Source organism: Eptatretus burgeri, chromosome 7 (genome assembly GCF_056783735.1).
Source record: "Eptatretus burgeri isolate ZD-2024b chromosome 7, Ebu_testis_v1, whole genome shotgun sequence".
Classification (NCBI taxonomy): domain Eukaryota; kingdom Metazoa; phylum Chordata; class Myxini; order Myxiniformes; family Myxinidae; genus Eptatretus; species Eptatretus burgeri.
The window spans coordinates 105,300,085-105,320,029 of NC_140967.1; the positions used below are offsets into that span (position 1 = coordinate 105,300,085).

The 19,945-nt window shown below is 44.5% G+C and overlaps 2 protein-coding genes across 4 annotated transcripts in view; one reads left to right on the top strand and one right to left on the bottom strand.

The window, feature by feature from the left end:
- Positions 1-13,828, top strand: part of LYRM4 (LYR motif containing 4) — a 28,948-nt gene extending 15,120 nt beyond the window's left edge. The window contains exon 3 of the mRNA XM_085890166.1: positions 13,399-13,828. Coding sequence (XP_085746292.1) covers positions 13,399-13,455 — 57 coding nt within the window. The 3' untranslated portion in view covers positions 13,456-13,828. The remainder of the gene's footprint in view (positions 1-13,398) is intronic.
- Positions 13,829-14,824: 996 nt separating this feature from the next.
- On the bottom strand, positions 14,825-19,741 carry LOC147024027 (protein phosphatase 1 regulatory subunit 3E-like). Of its 3 annotated transcripts, none has more exons than XR_015060505.1 (3): positions 18,681-19,741; positions 17,496-18,246; positions 14,825-17,231 (listed from the first exon to the last, which is right to left on the bottom strand). XR_015060505.1 is itself a non-coding variant. In XM_085890160.1 (3 exons), the coding sequence occupies exons 2-3, from the start codon at positions 19,245-19,247 to the stop codon at positions 17,884-17,886; spliced, it is 930 nt and encodes a 309-aa protein (XP_085746286.1). In that variant the 5' UTR covers positions 19,248-19,324; positions 19,597-19,692; the 3' UTR covers positions 14,825-17,883. The 3 variants fall into 3 exon arrangements, 2 of the variants coding, with proteins under 2 accessions (XP_085746286.1, XP_085746285.1); XM_085890160.1 differs by having other exon boundaries at positions 14,825-18,246; positions 18,681-19,324; positions 19,597-19,692; XM_085890159.1 differs by having other exon boundaries at positions 14,825-18,246.
- Positions 19,742-19,945: the final 204 nt, after the last annotated feature.

Consider the following 19,945-nt stretch of genomic DNA (forward strand, 5'->3'; position numbering starts at 1 on the left):
TTTTTTTCACATTGACGCACAATATCAAGTTTCGTTAAAATCGGGCAACGAAAAAAAATATTAAAAAATCAATTCCCAATGCAGTCAGGTACTCTTCGGGATTATTTGATCATTGCAAACAACCTCAGCGGTATAGTTCGCTGGAGCTTTCATATTTTTGTTTTTTTGAAATGATTTTTTTATCAACCACTGTCACAACGGGAACCCAACGGGTCCACAGGTCATCTAGTTAAAATATAAAACCACAGTAAATCATCAGTTGAGGAACATGATTGCATTCTGTGATATCTATGTACATAATAAATAGATGGTTATGAATGCCATAAGCAGGAACCGCACATCACCAACTTAATATCACACTTCTAGTAACTAACAGATACTGCAGTCATAGATTTGTGTGTTGGAAATTGCATGTTTCGGGAAAGGTGGGGGGGGGGAGGGCGGTAGAGACGTCTCCATTTATCGTGATCCCGACAAATCATAATTTTTGTTTCACCTAATTGTTTATGAAATTGCGAAGATTGCTGGTCACATGGATCTGTCGATGATTGAGTGATTGTTGAAACGTTTTGGAAGCAGCGTGGAGGCGCAGCCTTTCAAACGTATTTACAGATTAAATCTCAACATTTACGTTTTATCTTTCCAAGTATCATTATAGGAGATATGTTGATAATATACGTAAGGATGGTGGATTTCTTTATTTCCCCCCTTCTCCCCTCCACTGTCAAACAAGGTATACTGTGTACTTGCTCCTTCCTTTCCTCTTGGTTTTTAAATATTTTTTTTGAATGCAATGTCGAGGCTCGTACAAGAGCGAACACACAGAATGTATAAAAAAGGGAGCAAGAGACGAGTGGCAGGAGAGGGAAGCACAACATGGTAGGGAACAGAGACATGAGGACTGAGGAGACCTGTGGAAGGGAGAGGGATGGGGTGGGGTACAGGGGGTAAACAAGATGGACACCACAGTGACTTTCAGGAAGGAAAGCAGGGAATATGAAGGAGGTGGTTATGGGGTGGATTGACGGGGGTATAAAAGATCATGGTTTTGGATGGGGAAGATATGAGATGGTGGTGAACAGCTGTTTTGAAGAGTGTGGGAATTTGTTCCAGAGGTGGGGAAAAAGGAGGAATGAATGAATGAGTGAAGGTGAACAGTGATTCTTTATTTTGGTAGTTTCACCAGAAGGTGGTTGCTGGCAGACCTTGAGCGCCCTGCAGAAATATGGGGGGGGGGGGGGGGGGAGATCAAAGACAAAGCAGAGGGTGGCGAGGCTGGAGAGGAGACTGTAGAGGACAGAAAGACCACAGACCTGCTTCTCGTGAGAGGGTGAGAGACTCAAAGACTCAGCTTCATCGTGGGAGATACCAATGATCCTGAATGCTTTGGTGTCCACAGCGTGAAACCGAGGGGAGAGCAGTGCTTCATCAGGCTGCAGATGAAAGTTGTGGGTGGGGGGGGGGGCGGGGAGTTACCAAGATTCTCTTTTCCGAGAGACATGGTGAGGGTGCGAGATTTGTCAGGATTGAAAGACATGTTCCAAGTGTTTGACCAACTTGTGATTTTATCCAGGTCTGTAGAGAGTAAAGAGGCTGCTGCCTGCCACTCGTTCTATCTCCTCCCAAACTCCTTTCTCCACTCATCCCACCTTACTTTACCTTCCCTTCCTTCCTCTCTCTTATCCTTTTGTTCCATTTCTCAATTTAAATTCTCTCCATTTAGTTAGTTACCCTTCTCTCTGCATACATAACACAAACATTACCTTCAGAAAGTATTCACACCCCTTGACTTTTTTCACATTTTGTTGTGTTACAGCCTGAATTTAAAATGGATAAAATTAAAAAAAATTAATCACAGCTCGACACAAAACACCCCATAATGACAAGATGAAAACGTTTTTAGAAGTTTTTTTGCAAATCAATCAAAAGTGAAAATCTGAAATGTTTTGTGTCAATAAGTATTCAACCCCCCCCCCCCCCGAGTCAATACTTTGGCAGCGATTACAACTTCGAGTCTTCTTGCGTACGTCTGTGTCAGCTTTGCCCATCTGGATTTGGGGATTTTTTTTCCCATTCCTCCTTGCAGATTTTCTCAAGCTCTGTCAAGTTGGATTGGGAGCGTCGGTGAACAGCAATCTTCAAGTCTTTCCACAGATTCTCAACGGGATTATAGTCTGGGCTTTGACTGGGCCACTCAAGGACTTTCACGTTCTTGTTCTGAAGCCATTCCAGTGTTGCTTTGGCTGTATGCTTTGGGTCATTGTCCTGTTGGAATGTAAATCTTCTCCACAGTCTAAGGTCTTTTACACTCTGAAGCAGGTTCTCCTCGAGGATTTGCCTGTATTTGGCTTGATTCATTGTTCCCTCTGTCCTTACAAGTCTCCCAGTTCCTGCGGCTGAAAAGCATCCCCATAGCATGATGCTACCACCCACAACGCTTCACATTAGGGATGGTGTTCGATGAGTGATGAGCTGTGCTCTGTTTCTACCAGACATAGCACTGTGCATTCAGGCCGAAGAGTTAAATTTTCGTCTAATCAGACCACAGAATCTTTTGCCTCATCCTCTGTCTTTCACGTACCTTTTTGCAAACTCTAAGTGTGCTATTATGTGCCTTTTTCTCATGAGTGGCTTCCATCTGGCCACTCTCCCACAAAGCCTCGATTTGTGAATAGCTGCAGACACTGTTGTCCTTCCAGCAGGTTCTCCCATCTCAGCCACAGAACTTTGTAGTTCTGTCAGAGTGGTCATTGGGTTTTTGGTCACCTCCCTGACCAAGGTCCTTCTTGCCTGGTTGCTCAGTTTGGTCAGACGGCTAGCTCTAGGAAGAGTCTGGGTCGTTCCATATTCTTTCCATTTCCTAAAGCTGGAGGTCACTGTGCTCTTAGGAACTTTCAACACACTCAAAATTGTTTTATACCCTTCCCCCGATCTATCCCTCATCACAATTCTATTTCAGAGTTCTATGGACAGTTTCTTGGACTTCATGATGGAGTTTCTGCTCTGTCATGCATTGTCAACTGTAAAACCTTAAATAGAAAGGTGTGTTTCTTTCTAAATCATGTCCAATCAATTGAATCGGCCACAGGTGGACTCCAATCAAGTTGTGGAGACATCTCAAAGATGATCATAGGAAATTGGCTGCACCTGAGTTCAATTTGGAGTGTCGTAGCAAAGGGGTTGAATACTTATTGATGCAAGACATTTCAGATTTTCCTTTTAAATTGATTTGTAAAAATTTCTCGAAACATGTTTTCACTTTGTCATTATGGGGTATTTTGTGTTAAGCTGTGATAATAAATTTTTAAAAATTTAATCCATTTTAAATATAGTCTGGAGCACAACAAAATGTGAAAAAAGTCGAGGGGTGTGAATACTTTCTGAAGGCACTATAAATACACCCTTGAGAAAAACTTTTATCTTTCTGTGTTCGGAGGTTTCCATACTAACCCCACGATCCTTCACACTGCATCTATTTTCATGGCCTCTAATGTGCTGTGTGATATGTACCAAGGTCATTTAAACAGAACCAAACCCGGCTTGGTATTAACACTGGAATGGGAGTGTGATCCAATTAGGATTATTGGGAGCCTCTCGGTCGATGGCATTTTGCTCGAGGGGCACCTCTCGAGTTCGATGGCATTTTGCTCGAGGGACACCTCTCGAGGTCGATGGCATTTTGCTCGAGGGACACCTCTCGAGGTCGATGGCATTTTGCTCGAGGGACACCTCTCGAGGTCGATGGCATTTTGCTCGAGGGACACCTCTCGAGGTCGATGGCATTTTGCTCGAGGGACACCTCTCGAGGTCGATTGCATTTTGCTCGAGGGACACCTCTCGAGGTCGATGGCATTTTGCTCGAGGGACACCTCTCGAGGTCGATGGCATTTTGCTCGAGGGACACCTCTCGAGGTCGATGGCATTTTGCTCGAGGGACACCTCTCGAGGTCGATGGCATTTTGCTCGAGGGACACCTCTCGAGGTCGATGGCATTTTGCTCGAGGGACACCTCTCGAGGTCGATGGCATTTTGCTCGAGGGACACCTCTCGAGGTCGATGGCATTTTGCTCGAGCGACACCTCTTGAGGTCTATGGCATTTTGAGTTTTATAACGGTGTTACAATGTATAACCCTTAACACCTCCAAACTGTACTGTGTAATACTTGGGGTTGCTGCCTCGCTGCCCTTCCCTGTCATCCCTGAGGTGTAATCTTGATTGTGCATGTTATTGCTTGCTTGTGAATTCGGACCCCTCCCCTCCCCAGCCCATCCTCCACCCCATTCCAAATCCCTTCCTCTTCGAAAGGCATCTCCAATATCGCCCTTGAATTCCAACCCCTTACCTCCCCCACTTCCAAATCCCTTCCTCTTAGACAAACACCTCAAATATAGACCGTTCACACACTCACTTCCCATTCACAACATACAGTTGATTATTTCCAATTTCCATTTCCCTTGCATTGTTGTTTGTTGAGTTTAAAATTTTATCCATAATGACCTCAATAGGGCAGGATCGCTTTGGCAGCATGTACGAATTGTCCACGTGACAAACCTTAGCATTGCCCCAAAAGCTTAATTTCGTGACGAAACAAATGACAGGCTTACAAAAAATTCTGAATCGATTCTGTGATCATCGCTGCTACCTCGGCGTCGCCATACGTGAACCACAATCCAATTTTGGGTGACCACACCCTTTCCTCCCAAAAGTTGTGGGACACCATTTTATTGACAATAAAAAGCCTTGATGTAATATCTTGTTTGACCTCTACGTGCTCTCGTCACACCCTGGGCCCTTACACTTCCATTTAATCAGTTTTTATTAATTGGATTATCTGCCATTCCTCACACTGTGCATTCTCGAGTTATCTCAATTTTATTTTTGTTCTTGTTGGTCCCTTTATTGCTGTTCAAACTTCCCAGGTTCCCACTTTTTTTTTTGGAGATTATCTTCAATGTTCTGATCGATTAGTGTTTTGCATTTTGCTTCTGGTCTTGTAGCAAGTAGCATAATGTGAGACATTTGTAGATAATAGTTGGTTACTGTTGTGGAGTGATGTTGCTGAGGATATTGGAAGTGGTGGTGGTGGTGGTGCAGCAGGTGCAGGCAGTGGTGAAGGTGCAGCAATAGAGATTGGTAGAAATGAGGTTTGAGAGGGAGACAATTTTTGTGGGTGATGACATAATTAAATATGTAGATTCTTCATTCTGCAGGAAGGATTGTAGACATAGAATTCTGTGTCGTTTTGAAGGGAGTTAGGGACATTGAAGGAAGGGTAAACGATATTGTGTCGGGTCATGGCAGGAAGAAGTTTGTTGTGGTACACCTCGGAGCAAATGATGGAGGGAAAGTTTACTCAGAGGTTAAAAAACAGATACAGGATATTAGGTAAGTGGATGAAAGCAAAGGGTTGTGAGGTCTTGTTTTCTGGGATTCTCCCAAGATTAGGAAACAATATAGAAATTATGAGCAGAGCAATGGCTGGAAGAATGGTGTTGGGAGGAAGGTTTTACATTTAAGAATCAGTGGGAATCATTTAGGGGACGAAGGGAGTGTTTCCAGAATGATGGCCGTGTGTTAAATAGAAAGGGGGCGGCAAGGTTTGCAGTGGGAATTGAGGAAGGAATTGAGGCTTTTTTAGGTCAGTGGATGGTGGAGAAGGTATTAAGGAAGGAACTGATTATGTAATTGTGATGTGTTCGGCCAGGAAAGAAAGTAGAATTTCAGGAAGGGAAAAGTTAAATATATTCTTTAATCTATACCAATGCCAGAAGTTTAAATATTAAGATGGAAGAGCTTGAAGCCAAAGTGGATAGCGAGGAGTATGATATAGTTGCAGTGAGTGAGACATGGTTTATGGAGGAGAGTAACTGGAGGACAGGATTAGAAGGCTACAAGGTGTATCGGTGTGATAGGAAGGAGAGAATAGGAGGAGGAGGAGGAGGAGGAGGAGGAGGAGGAGTAACAATCTGAGTAAAGGACAGAATTGTATCAAGAGAAAGGGGTGATGTTAATATAGAGGATTCTGTACGGGTTGAGATTAGAGATTGTAAAAACAGTAAGATACTGGTAGGATGCTTTTATAAAGCTCCTGGTATGAAAGAAGAGGAGGAAGGTGGAAGGAGGAGTACGTGAAGAATTCAAAAGGGCATATGGTAAGGGAAGAGTATTGATTATGGGGGATTTTAACTTGCCAGGGATAGATTGGGTCCAGGAACAGGGAAAGGGCAGAGCGGATGAGGATTTCCTAGTTTTAGTCCAGGATTGATATTTAACCCACTTTGTCGATAAGCCCACGGGGGGGGGGGGGGGTAGTGCAGTGTTAGACCTCCTTTTAAGTAACGATCCCAATATGGTGGAGTAGGTGGAGGTCGGGGAGCATTTAGGAGAAAGTGACTATAACATTGTGTGTGCAAAGATTCTGTTTCGGGTTAGAGTTCAGGATAGTAGGGTAAGGCCATGTTTTACTCTTTATAAAGAGTAAAAGAGTTTTACTCTTTATAAAGTAAGGTAAGTAAGGCCATGTTTTCGGTCATCATTAGATTTCAGGAAGGCAAACTTTGAGGGTATGAGGAGAGAGTTGGGTGACGTAGATTGCGAGACTCTAATAACAGGACAATCAGCATCAGAGAAATGGGAAACCTTCAAGGACCAAATGTGTAGAGTGCAGAGTAAGTACATTTCAATGAAGTGTAAAACTCGAGGCAGAAGGAGACCGGGGTGGTTGAGTAGTGACATAAGGAACGCTTGAGCATTGATGGGTGACTGTGTGCATGTGTACGGAGTGTTGTTAGTGAGGGCCTCGTCAAGGGGTGTTGTGTGGTTGATGTGTGTTTTTTTTACCCAAGCCCATGTCCTCTCCCCTGGGGAAAAATACAAAGACTACAAAAAAACCCACAAAAAACACTTTCGTTAAAAAAAAAAAAATTTGAATTTTCTTCTTTTGATCTTGTGTTGATAAATGAGTGTGGTGTTGAAGTGGCGCAGGAATGATGGGCTGAATGGCCTCCACCTGTGTCTAATTTCCTTGTGTCTTGCACTTCATGATGGCACTCCTCACAATTGACTTTGGGGTGGCGAGGATGTTTGAAATTGTCTCTGGAGGGTTCCACTCTCTGGCCAGCTGGATTATCTTTTCCTCTTCGGAACCCCATTAACTTCTTCCTCTGGGAGAGACACAATGCCCTTTCCTCACCCTCTTCTATCCAAATACTCTGAAAACTGATGCTCTTAAATATTTGACACAAACACTTTGCTGACTATTTACCCTCAGTGTGCCTGACACCGAGGCACACGTGTCCATTATCGATGTGGACAGGTGGGTGGCTTCTCTTGCAGTTTACCTTCTGTCATCTAGTCTCGCACTGTAACCCTCTCTAGCCCCACTGGATCTCCAGCACTCTTTCACCGCCACTCCTTGTCTATCATGCTGTTGATGAGGTGACAGGCCGCCATGCACAAGATTTAATCGTTTTTCTCCCATTTGTGGAACTCTGCCTTCGTCGGTAACGTAGTCTTCCGGTGGTCGGTCATCTCATGACGTTTGTACTCTGCAGCCTTGTTTGCCACTTCCACTTGCTGGCCAAGCCTCCTGTTGGTTGTTTAGGCCTAAGTCACATTTGCTCTACGGCGAGGATACGGCGGCTGTACCCCCCCCCCCTGAATTGACAGAAATGTGCGGTGGCCGCAGAATTTCTGAGGTGGCCTCACGGTGGCCCTACGCCGTATGGCTAACTTTTACAGGCCGTAGGGGTCGCCGTGGAATTATAGCGCGGAGTTATAACTTTTTTCATTTCTACGTTGGCCGTAGCAATTCAACAAGCCAAGTTGTGACGTAGATGTGTTCCACGTCGACCGTACGTAGGGTGTACGGTGGGCTTGCATTATTCGTGCGGCTGCCGTAGGCTCTTATCAATGAAAAATGAATTTTGCCAACCCCCAAAAAATTACGGCGGCCGCACTATTTCCACGGTCGCCATAGGGTAGTCCTAAGGCATCCCTGTGTTCAACGTACGGTGGCCTTGCGGTCTGTGTGACTACCTGCGGGCAACGCAGGGTCGACGCACGGTTCCCCTACGCCCACCGTGCGTCCTACGTAGGTCTCCGTGGCAGTCTGCGTCGACCGTGCGTCCACCTTGCACTACCGCTGGAGATCGGAGTATAGGTGTTTGCCTATACTCAGAACTGGTATATTCAGTTATAATATATATATATATATATATATATATATATATATATATATATATATATATATATATATATTATAGTTATAGTATATACTGGTATATTCCGAACTGTTATATTTTTATTTCAGTAAAAAAAGAACTGTTATATATATACCCACTCGTTACCGTCCGTCCGGCCGCACGTTTGCCTTAGGGCCCCCCTGCGGTCGCCTTGTGGGCACCTTGAAGCTACCTTGCATCTGCCTTGAAATTTCTATGGCCGCCGCAGGGACGCCCTAAGGTCACCGTGCGACATCAAATCAAAGACCGTACGGCACCCCCACGTTTTCCATCTCCACGATTTCTAAATACCCCGTGCGGCTTCCCGAAAAATAAAAATATATGTGACTGCTACATTGTGTGACCGTGGAAATACTGCGGCCGCCCTATAATTGCTGGTGGCCGTAGATTTTGTGGACCCTACGGCCGCCGTGCCAAATGTGACTTAGGATCATGTATTATGTGACTTAAGCACATAATACATGATATGTGACTTAGGATCATAATATTATGTGACTTAAGCACTCGATCATGTATTATTTTGCATCAAACACCTCATCTCTCGATATAAATAACTAGTGTTCATAGAATATGATACCCTGAGCAGTGTTCAGGTGTATACAGGAGGGCTTTGCCGTTCGCGAGGGTTACGTTCTTGAAAATCCCCATGAACCACAAATGTGCAAACTTGTGGGGGGGGGGGCGTATTTTCATGAATAAAAGGGTTATTAAGAATATACAATAAAGTATTATTAGCTTATCTGGAATTGGAGTTTCAGATGAGGTATTGTCATCGTCCTTCCATCTCCTATTTCGACTTATCCGGATGAAATTTGACAGGAACATTCCGTTCATGACTGGTAACAGGGATCGCAAAGCTCGTTCCCATCACGTGACTTTTAGGTCGGTCAAAATGGCAGACTTGGTAAATCCCTTCAAAAATCTTCTTCTCCAGATGCACCAGTCAGAATGCTTCCATATTTGGGTTACAACACATTAGGCCAGGACCCAGATAAGCCACACGTCCAGTGGTCCTATTGTTATTACTCATTTTGTTAAGTTATTAAGATCATGAAACTTACCTTTAATAAAAATGATGATAAAATTGATTCAATAATGCGATGGCGACGATAAAGACGAGTTGATAGTGATTATGAAGTTGGATTGTTTGATGGGGTTATTGTGTTAATGGTTAATTGTTACTTAATTAGGTGATTAAATCCCCATTAACTTCTCTTCTTCACTCGATTATGTACACTCCCACATGCCACGCCCTCTCATGCTATATATCGATGCATTGCATGTTTTTTTTTGGAAGTATGATGAAGGCTATTTGTGTTACGCAGTCCTCAAGTGTATAATTCAATTTAAATAAAGGTTTAAAGGCATATACATAAATAAATTCCGGGTTTCCCCACCTTTTTACCCAGTGTCTATTACGCCACCTTATTTAGCAAGTTGCATGAGTTATTCGTGCCTGTTGTTTGTGTCCTTTATGACATCCTTAAAAACAGCAAGTTTCCTGTTTGGAATGATTTTCAATTTCATTTGACGACCAAGTTGACAGAGTAAAAAATATTATCTCACTCCTCTTTGCGTGACGAGCGATCTGGACGAATTCAGAACCAAAGTATGGTAAAACGGAAGACTCGTCTTTCTATTAATGTTTCAATTTGTGTTCAAAATATAACATTCAATTTAAATAAGCTGTTCCTCGATCATAAACTGAGAAGACAGACAGGCAGACATGAACCAATTGCTTAACCCCGCTTTTTTCGCTTCACGTGCACGGGGTAAAAATATCATAACCTCCTTCCACCTTCGGTGGCGGAGGTGATGTTTTTACCCCCGTCCGTCTGTTTGTTTACTTGCACAATCAAAGATTTTTTTCAAGTATGTTGGTCAATCAATTTTGTTAGTCTGTCTGTCTGTCTGCTGATCGTCATGAAACTTTACCAAGCTGCAGAGGTAGTCTCAACTGAGAAGCCTCTTGATTTTGAGGTCAAATTTCTAAATTTCAACTTTAGAGTTGAACAGGATTTGCATATTTCCTCACTGAATTGGGAAACCAAGTATTTGAGATCAATAGGTCAAAGGTCAACTCAAGGACAAATGTCAAAAATCCATTTTCAACTGAAAAATCGTCAATTTACATCCTATTGACTTGGAAGTTAAATGGAAATTTCAAAGTCGAGCCCCTGAATTAGGAAAACAACTATTTTTGAGGTCAAAGGTCAAACACATAAAATCATCGATTTCAATCTGAAAAATATTCCGTTTTCATCCAATTGACCTGAGCTTTCTTTGAGATTGTCAATTTCAATCTGAAAAAGAATCAATTTTCACCTGATTGACCTGAACTTTGATTAAGATTGTGAATTTTAATCTTAATGAAATGGACAATTTGATGTATCCATAGCAACCTTTGCCGAGGGGGGTGGATTTTGCAAGTATCGTGCTCTGCACGCCATCTTTTTCTCGTTTGTTTGTTTGTGTGCAGGATATCTCAAAAAGTTCTGGACGGATTCAGATCAAATTTGGTAGAGCGGTTGGGTGTGTGACAAGGACGAACTGATTAGATTTTGGTGAAGATCCGGATCCGCCTACGAGAATTTTAAAAGTGATTCTTCATCATTGAGAGATTGGGCTAAAAAACGATATATAGCATGATATTTCAAAAACGTATGAGGCCGGATATGTTCTCACGGATCAGGCATTGCATGGCGGAGGTATGCGATCTTCTGAATGCCCTTCCAGTTGCTGATGTGACTGGCCATGTGACGTGCATGGTTTGGTTTGTATGGACACACGATTTATTTCATATTTGGAACATCGGATGAATAGGAAAACGAAGAGATTGTACATTCGCTTGGAACGGAGAGAAACGTCGCATGCGGGGTCGTCTTGGTTAGAATCCAGAAAACGTTAAAGTTTCTTCAAATGTCACCCAAACCTTGATTTCATTTTATTCGCGTAACCAAGTTTACATCAAGTATGTCACAAACGTGATGTTTACTTTACCTTTTCAAGGTGTTCTGTAACTTTGGGCATGCTCACCTCATTGGAAGTGAAGCCTTGAGTGTAAATTCTTGAGGACGTGCACATAGCCAGTGCAGGTCAATGCCTTAATAGGCTCATTAATTGGTCAGAAAAAGGTGAGAAATATTGATCACCACATTGTGCAACAGTCAATCACCTGTAAATTTAAACAGGATGGATTGTCTCGTGAAATTTCCTAATTATTCTCGTTCCACCCTCTTCCTGATCTCAAACTCGCTCGCCGCCATTTTCATTAACAGCGCGAACATTAATGGGGGAAACAGGTGGTTAAAGGTGTTCATTGCCATCAATAAAAGTACAAATTGATCTTTGTGCAAACAAATGCCTAGGCCTTCGTGTTATTGTTCAAATGCTTTATCTATTCATTGAATTCTCTTGTTGCTGTCCAGGCAAAAGAGCAATTTGAGACGGAAACTGCGAATGGCTTTACCGGTGCGGAGTTTATGAATGGCAGACATTGGTTCCTTGGCTTCACACGGTGCCGTTAACCCAATCTCCATCCCTAAAACTCGAGCCATGCCAACTGCTCTCTCAAGACGAATCCAAATTGGTCACAGCCTTTCATTGATGGGGATGCTTTGAATAATTGATGTTCCTCGTAGCTTTAATGTAACACACAAACTGAACACCACCCACGTTAGGGTGCTGCCATCTGCACGGTCTCGCTGAGAGTGCAAAGTTTCTCCAAGCTCACGTCACATGGACTTTCCAGGTCGATTTATGTGCATTATGAGAGCCATTAATAATTTTCTGATTGTGTGAGCTATTTCGTGTTGCTCTCCGTACCAGACTCGGTGGTGTAATGGTTAGAGCGTCCACTCTGAGTCTGCAAGGCTGGTGGTTCCAAACCCTGCATGAGTCGTACTACCAGAGTTTAAAATTGGACATGTTTCTTTCTTGCTTAACGCTCATCATTTATAAAGGATAAGGGCACAGACAAACAACCATCGGTTGGCAATGTAGGCTTTGGTGGGCCTTAATGGCTCCTCCTGCGTCAAAGTTCCTTGTAAATAACTGAGAGGGGAATCTGGAAATGTTACCGATTACATTTTTGTAGGTACCACATTGGTGCAGCAAGGTGCTGGAACACAGCTAAATAGGTCATTTTCAATACGGTGAATTGTACATGGGGACTGGTACTGTACTACAAGTTTAAGGTTTGTACAGAGAGTAACAATGTGTGAATGCACAAACCATCAAACTCCCCACCTCCCTTCCCCCAAACTTTAGCATCGCAAGGCCGATGTTGCTACTAGCTCAAGTAAAGTGCACCAGGGAGCTGTGACAGATCCAAGTTGAGCTTTTCCATTTTGTCACATGGCAGCCTTTTTACCGTAATTGCTGTCATGTTGTCCACTCTACCTCCGCTACTTGTCCAGTGTTCTTTGGTCCGTCAATACCTCCTTTCATGAGGCCCCGTACATGCAGGACAAGCCAGTAATGTAGCAGGGGACTGGGCCATTCCCGGCTGTCAGTGGATGTACAAAGATAAAGGGGATGGAGGGAGGAAAAGCGGTTGGGGGGGGGTGGCTAAGGACCTGTCTCTTGCCATTTCTTGCTTATTTTGAATAAATAATAGACTCTGTTCCTGACAGATGATGAAAAACATGGTGATATACATTTTTTTTTTTTAAATGATGAATTGGCCTTTCATATGAACTTTGATTGAGGAGCTGCCCCACCATCTTGAAAGAATACATCTGAACAGAGTCTGAATGTATTGAAGGATTGATGGCAGAGTTGTTCCACATGAACATCTAACACGGTCATTCCTGGTCTGTTCCTGTCTGAGCACTTGTCTCGTTATTCTGTGACTTCCTCTCTGCTCGTGCTGATTTGTCCAAAACCTAGGCCTGTCCTTGTAGTTTTTCAAGCTCCCCCATGTGTGGTAGACACTAAAAGGGAATTTTAATAACGAACACTTCTTCCATGGATTATGCACTCTCAGGTGACGTAAGTTGTTTGTGTCAACGTCTCATCCATTCCCAGTGAGTCGTCCAGTAGGCAAGAAGTGTTTGACAATCCACCCATCTTGACATCACTGACTTACTTACTCAGCCATGTGACCTGAAAATGACCTTTTCTCTTCCCGCACACCTCGTTTTGTGTTTTCAGGTCGTCATCGGTCATTTGTACTCGTCCAAGAAGCTTGTTATCGAAGGAGAGTTATGATGGCAGAAGCGTGGACCAGGGAAGCCTTGAGGGTTTTTGTATTTGCATGTTATTTGGGAGCGGTGAGTGATGGGGTTTGTGTGAAACTGGTGGCACTCGGCCAACTAGGCAGTAGACTATGTTAGTGTAAGGGAAGAATGCAAATCTAAGCTCATTGACTTGTGGGGGTTTGAGGCAGTCTCCTCCTCCCCATTTTCCAAAGGGAGGGAGGGGGGGGCACATGCCTCATTTGTAGCCTGGGACAACCAGCCTCATGTAACCATATTATACTTGATGATCTTGTTACATTTCTGATATACTTGTGGACCCTCATTTGTTTCACCTCCTTGAGGCCACTCACACGATAATTATTAAAATGATGCGACACACCTTTCCTGAGTTCCAACCGTCACCGCTCCCCCACAGACCCCTTCCACACTGCATGCATTGTTGAGCTGTTTGGTGAGAATCTGTTCTGGGCCTGTCCATTTATTCTGTTGATCTTAGCTGGAGCTTGGCAGTAAGCTTGGCCTTATCTTCTACAGAAACGACTCTTCCTGTGGGTTCCATAACTCAAAGCAACTTTGGGGGTCTCGTGTGCTTCAATTGGCCTTTTTGATGCACAGTACTATGTTTACTCCAATGTGAAACACTCAAAAATGCATCAAATACAACCATTGTCTGGGTTGAATGTACTTCATTACTAAATCATTGTTGGGTTTGGAGTCAGAGGTGAAGATATTTTTTTCTCTTGAGGCAAAGGGGAGGGAATCGATAAGTGGGTGTGTGCGTGTGTGCCCAATTACAAACTCTCGAGGAACTTGGTAGAATGCAAAACTTGCGAAGAATTTGCATTCTTCCCAAGTCAATGAGCTGCCACCTGATGGTGTCAAAGAAGGATCATTTTAATGACCATGTCCTTAAGTCGTTTACATTGCATTATTGGTCTTGACCTTGTGAACAAATTCTCTGTTTGAGCCTTCGAGCGCGGGGGGGGGGGGGGGGGTTGTCTTGGTTTATTGTTCAAATTGTTGATGATCTTTCCAAGATGCTGTCGAGAGTGGCCATTAACTCACATTTTCCAACAAATTTGTTTAAACTTTATGTAAAAGTTGCCGGATTGTTTAAACGATGACCTATGTTAAATCGGATTCACACATCCCATGCTCAGAATGCTCGCCACCTGTACAAACGGGAAAAAAATCGTGGAAAGCTCCGTCGTGCAAGACTGTGGAAACTCTGACTGGAACCGTGTACAAGGTGTGGAAATCCAGAGGGGGGGCACTGAAGCGATCCAAACATCCACTACCGGTGCGGTTATTTGACCGAGACCTGCTCTTCGATTTAAGTCCCACTTCGTCGAGCCATGTGCAAGAAGACCAAGAAGAGGCTAAAGGATCTTTTTATTAAACATGACATCACCATGTACACAGCAGTTACAGACACAGCCAAGTGCGCTTTGCATTTTGCAGTGATGGTGCTGAGGTGCATGGTTAAACGGTGATAAAGGCACAGGAAGAAAGAGCGAATTCACAAAACGCAAGAGGTTAAACCAATATGGGGGTAGATGGGAGACCATTTTAACCACGTCTTCTGAGCAACACTCGTTTTGTCACGAGCGAACGCGTAGTGAACACATGCTAATTCTACAAACCACCACATCAACCTCCCAAGGACCCCTTTCTTTTGCCACCCCAGATCTTTCGTCGTTTTAGGCCATGTGCCATGACCTCGGGGTTGAAGGTTATCGATGGACATCGCCGATGTACGAGCTGTGACGAAAGGCACCTTTAGGTTAACCAGCTGCTCGTTCATAATACACCGTTGCAGTTGTGGTGATTGATGGTTCACCTAACTTTGATGTAAAGCTTCCACAACCTCATCCCGAAAAATCGATCTGCATTTCCTTTTGAGAAAAGCCTTTGAAGCAGGTTATCTAGTTGATTTACACCCACTGATACTCAGGTTCTATGCTGTATTTGCTTCACATACATGTTGTGTACATCTTGGAATCCTTGCCACCTCGTACGTATCTGCTTCCAGTCAGATACTTGTGGAATCCCTAACCGAGCACTCGATGGCTGGGACGAGCTTTAAAACTGTCTCAACTTGCGCCCATTAAGCCGAGCTCTGAAGCACATTTTTGTGAAGATGGAGGTGTGGCACAGAGATACAATGCAAAAAGCTTTTCTAGATTTACGGCAACATCACAAATGGACTACAACCGATCACTGTTCGCAACAAGCCGTGCCAAGCGGGTGCCTCGATGGCGTTTGTGGAATGCCGTCTTACCCAGCAACGTACAAGCGAGTTCTGGTCGTTTTGTGGTCATGTAACATGTTAGTGCTAAGCTCGCCCTCATTTCGGTGTTTACAGTCGCTAAACGCCGGTTAAAAAAGATTCTTCGCAAAACAATCGAGTGATCCCACACTCACCAACCAGTCGGACAACTTCACGTCACCCGTGTGATGATATAATGGAATACCACGTCGGCTGATTAAAATGGGCCCAATTGGATTGAGAGTAAACGAGAGCATCAGTTACACTTGGATAAAAGTACATTAAGGATTAATGTATTTACTACCTCTTTACTCATTAGCAATAAACCAGGTGCAAAATCGTCAACCACCCTCCTTTTTAATCGATCCACCTCCCTTTCCACAAATTCCAGGTGTTGTACTCGGCTCGAGTACACCGTCACACGGTTCAATCATGGAGCCTCGATGCCCGTCCAACGGAGTCCAAAACATTCACTCAGAATTTCGATGGTGATGTGCTTAACACAAGGATTGATCATGGCTTGTGATTATATCTCAGTTGTAATTTTATTTTATTGTGGGACACAGGAGTGCTGATAATTTAGTGCACGTTTGAGCAGCGAACGATTGTCACAATTATAGATTTTTTTCAATCAAATATGCCATGGTTTTTCCCAGACAGCAGAGCAATGCACGACAGATTGTAGGGGAGGGAATATGGGTTCACATGTTCACAATCCTCCCAAGCAGCTTGGAGGGACCCTCGTATCGCCACGGGTAACGGTGCCGCTCAAGTGCGGCCATGGCGCTGACAGCCGTTTGGGCGAAAAGTTTACCTTTGAGTCTTGTTGGGGTTTGAGTCAAAACTTTACTGAAAGTACTCTGTTTTGGTTCCTCGGAGCATTTTAGAGAAAAGGTCAACCCCGACCTGAAAGGGAACGATTAGCAATCATTTCGCTCGACAGGAAGAATTTTCCATTGTAAAGTGCATCGGTAATATGCGCATTTATAATAATACAATAAAAAGTTTGTCGACTTTGTACAAAGTGCAGAATGATATGCAAGATAATCTCGATAAAGATAAACCCTTAGTGGGGTAAAATTAACTCTTCGTGGGGATATGGGAGATTGCATACAAGTGCATCATTCTGAAATTCCATTCCCATCTGGAGTCTCCAGACAGAAACTTCAGAAACGTTTTACTCGATTTTCTTCCACTTGGAAAACCAATAAACTTGTTTTAAAATAATTTATTCAGAATGGAAGCTGAGAAGTGTGTGTGTGTGTGGAGGGTTCTTTCTTTAGAGCCACAGCCTTCCAGTTGTTTGCCTCTGAACTATCATGGCTGATGCCAATCTAGGTTGGGTATGCATGGTTAGGCCAAATGTGCTCACAAGATTGAACAATGATGCTTGCACAAGGTGTAGTCGCTCAAACACTGGCCTCGACCAACGTACGCGTGATTCAATCAACATGAGTTTTCGTTTTCCGCTTCGGATTACCATCCGGTGGACGTTTCCAAGGCAACCGGTCCCTCTGCTGGTAAAGGTGTATGGCCTTGAGTAAGTTTCATCATGTGTTGGGTATAAGATCAGTTAAATTAATCGATTACTCTGTTACTACGTCACACTTATGAGTTATATTAATAATATTTTATGCAATAACCCCACGCAGATTAAAGATTATTCTTTTTTTTTTGAAAGAAAGTGATTAGGATAGAGGCAGTTACCATACCACTGACCTTTTCTCCTTTACCCTCACAAAAACCTCTAGAGGACATCACATTCATACCTTGCAGCTCACCTCGTATTTCAACCGGCTCTTCCGGACCAAGACAGACTGTGTACGAGTGCAGGTGCCTTCACGGTCAAACTGGCAGCGCGATCATGTTCTGCCTCATCAATGTATGAGGTATTGCGCTTGTCATAGCAGTTTGGAAATTCAAAAGACCCATTCGAGTTCAGCTCGTTCCTTCTCTGCTGTGTTTGCTTCCTCTAGAAACAGTCCACACATCGGCCGAGCTAACACAATGTATCCCACCAACTCGTATCCTTTTTGGAACACCTTGATTGTATCCTGTCATTCATTCGCTCGACAATTTTATTTCCGGCAACAATATACCCGCTATATGGCATTCAGCAGAACCACGGAGGTACCGATTGCAAATCGGCTGGTAGAACGTTCTCCATCGCTAAATGAAATGGATCCAGGCATCATCAATTTCTGAAGGAGGTGAGAGACGTAAACGATGGCAGCGGACAATGTAGTTGCGACCACTGTTGTTGTCCCAAAAGTCTAAGCCACCCACGTAATAACGTAGGGCAAACTGCAACATCTCACCGGGTTGAATGTTGGCTGGGCAGGTGAGCTCAAAGGAAAACTGGTCAGTTTTGCCATCGCTGGAGCCGGGAAGGTAGCGTGCGGGAATGTCCGAATGTGAACACCAGCCATCTGCCGAGTGGCGTACCCACACGGCCTTCTCGAAGGCCAAATTGAGCACCCTCACAACTCCTCGCAGGCCCATTGCACTCTGCCCGATGCTCTCCAAGCACACCTGTTTAAAGAAGTTTGGGTGGGAGGGGGAAGGCGGAGGGTGTAGGAATGCATGACTTGCATGTTCGACCATCATCCCATTAAAGGGAATTGGAATAACAGAATCCATGCTGACCCAGGTGGGTAGTTTTGGCCACAGGTAGTCAGAACTCCTGGAAGGGATTTCCACAAACCTCATCATACACCCGTCTCGAGAAACCACTTTAATTGTTAATTGCTTATAAAGGGGACATCATGCAAAACCAACTGGAAAAGGCTTTCTTTGTGCGAGGAAAAATTGCTCATGCTCCAAATAACATCTCCAAGGAGACCATTAAAATTGTTTGAGATGAAAGAAATGCCTCATCAAAAGGTTATTACAACTAAACACCAGACCAATACAGGTATAAATGGTGAGGAGGTGCATCAGGGACTTCAGATAGTTCTACCATTTACCTTCTGAGCTGACACCTTGTGGAGAAAATCCACAGAACGACCTTGTGCCTCAAACTCTGGCTGCAGCAGTCGCGCTTCAGGCGCTGAAGGTTTACCCCCTGGTTTCACTCCACGCCAAGGGTCTGCGCCCGGTGTCCTCAGAGCTGCCAGGACTCTCCGCGGCACAGCGGGTTCATCCTGATGACGGTAGTGCCGAACCACAGCCAGGTCAAGACCGAGGGAGTCAGCAAAGCGTACGCGCTTGCGACTGTTTGGAGTGGTCCAGCCACCAACGGCGGCACGCAGTGAAGGGGGTGGGAGAGACTTGGCACGGCGTGGGGGTCTTCCACCCTCACTCGGTGGACTTTCTAGTAGGAATTCCGGCGGTCTCCCGAGTGGAGCAGCTTGGTTACCCAGGGTTGGCGGGCTGGCACAGCCGTTGAGCATGTAAGGACTGCCTTCGGCGGCTCGAACGAGCTCGGCATCTCCAGACGCTTCCTGTAGGTGCCATCTCTCCAGTAATGTCGCCACGCAGCTCAGGTTGCGAGGGAGACCGCAGCTCTGTGACCTCTCAGGACTCGCCGCCATGGACCCAAAGCGCCTCTCCACCCGACCAAGACAGGCGTTTTTCAGAGACCCTGGTGGGTTAAAGACTCTCCCTCTCTCTGCGTGCCAGTGCGAGGCGCACAGAACGTGGACAGCATAACAAAGTGAGCGCACGGCATGCACAGATTACCCCTCCCTGTGTGCATCTCCCCCATCTCACTAGAACCAACCTCGTGATTTCCTTATCAACATTCCCCCTATATATTAGAATCCCAATGTGTGCCCTTCAAATTATGTCTCCTGATGTGCTCGGACGAACAAACTGCGCAATTTGAGGAACTCGGGAGTGAAGAGGTTATCCTCAAGGACACAGGCATGCAGACGCACTCACCTTTAGTTGTGTGTGCATGAGGGAGCCACGGAGTGAGATCGACGCAATCCCCGTCCTTCAGAAAGCACACCTCCTCCCCCCCCCAATCCCTCCCTGTCTCTGATCACATAGCAAAGTCTAGGCTGCGATTGCCCCCTGCTGGCTGACACGCCACACACGTCATGCTCCCCCTAATCTCCAATCCATTTGCTTTGGTCACGTCACACACATGCTCAGTGTGTTAGCATTTATTATTATTATTATTATCATGATTATTATACGTGTAATAAGTTATTGGAATGCTTTTGCGTTTCATGGGGGGCAGGGGATCAAATCGGTCAAGTTGAATTGGCGGATTTGCTTTGAGGAA

Coding starts and splice junctions, on each gene's coding strand:
- LOC147024027 (XM_085890159.1), bottom strand. CDS start 19,247: ATGGCGGCGAGTCCTGAGAGGTCACAGAGCTGCGGTCTCCCTCGCAAC. Junction 18,247..18,680: donor ACAAGGTGTCAGCTCAGAAG/GTAAATGGTAGA, acceptor TTCTTTAAACAG/GTGTGCTTGGAGAGCATCGG.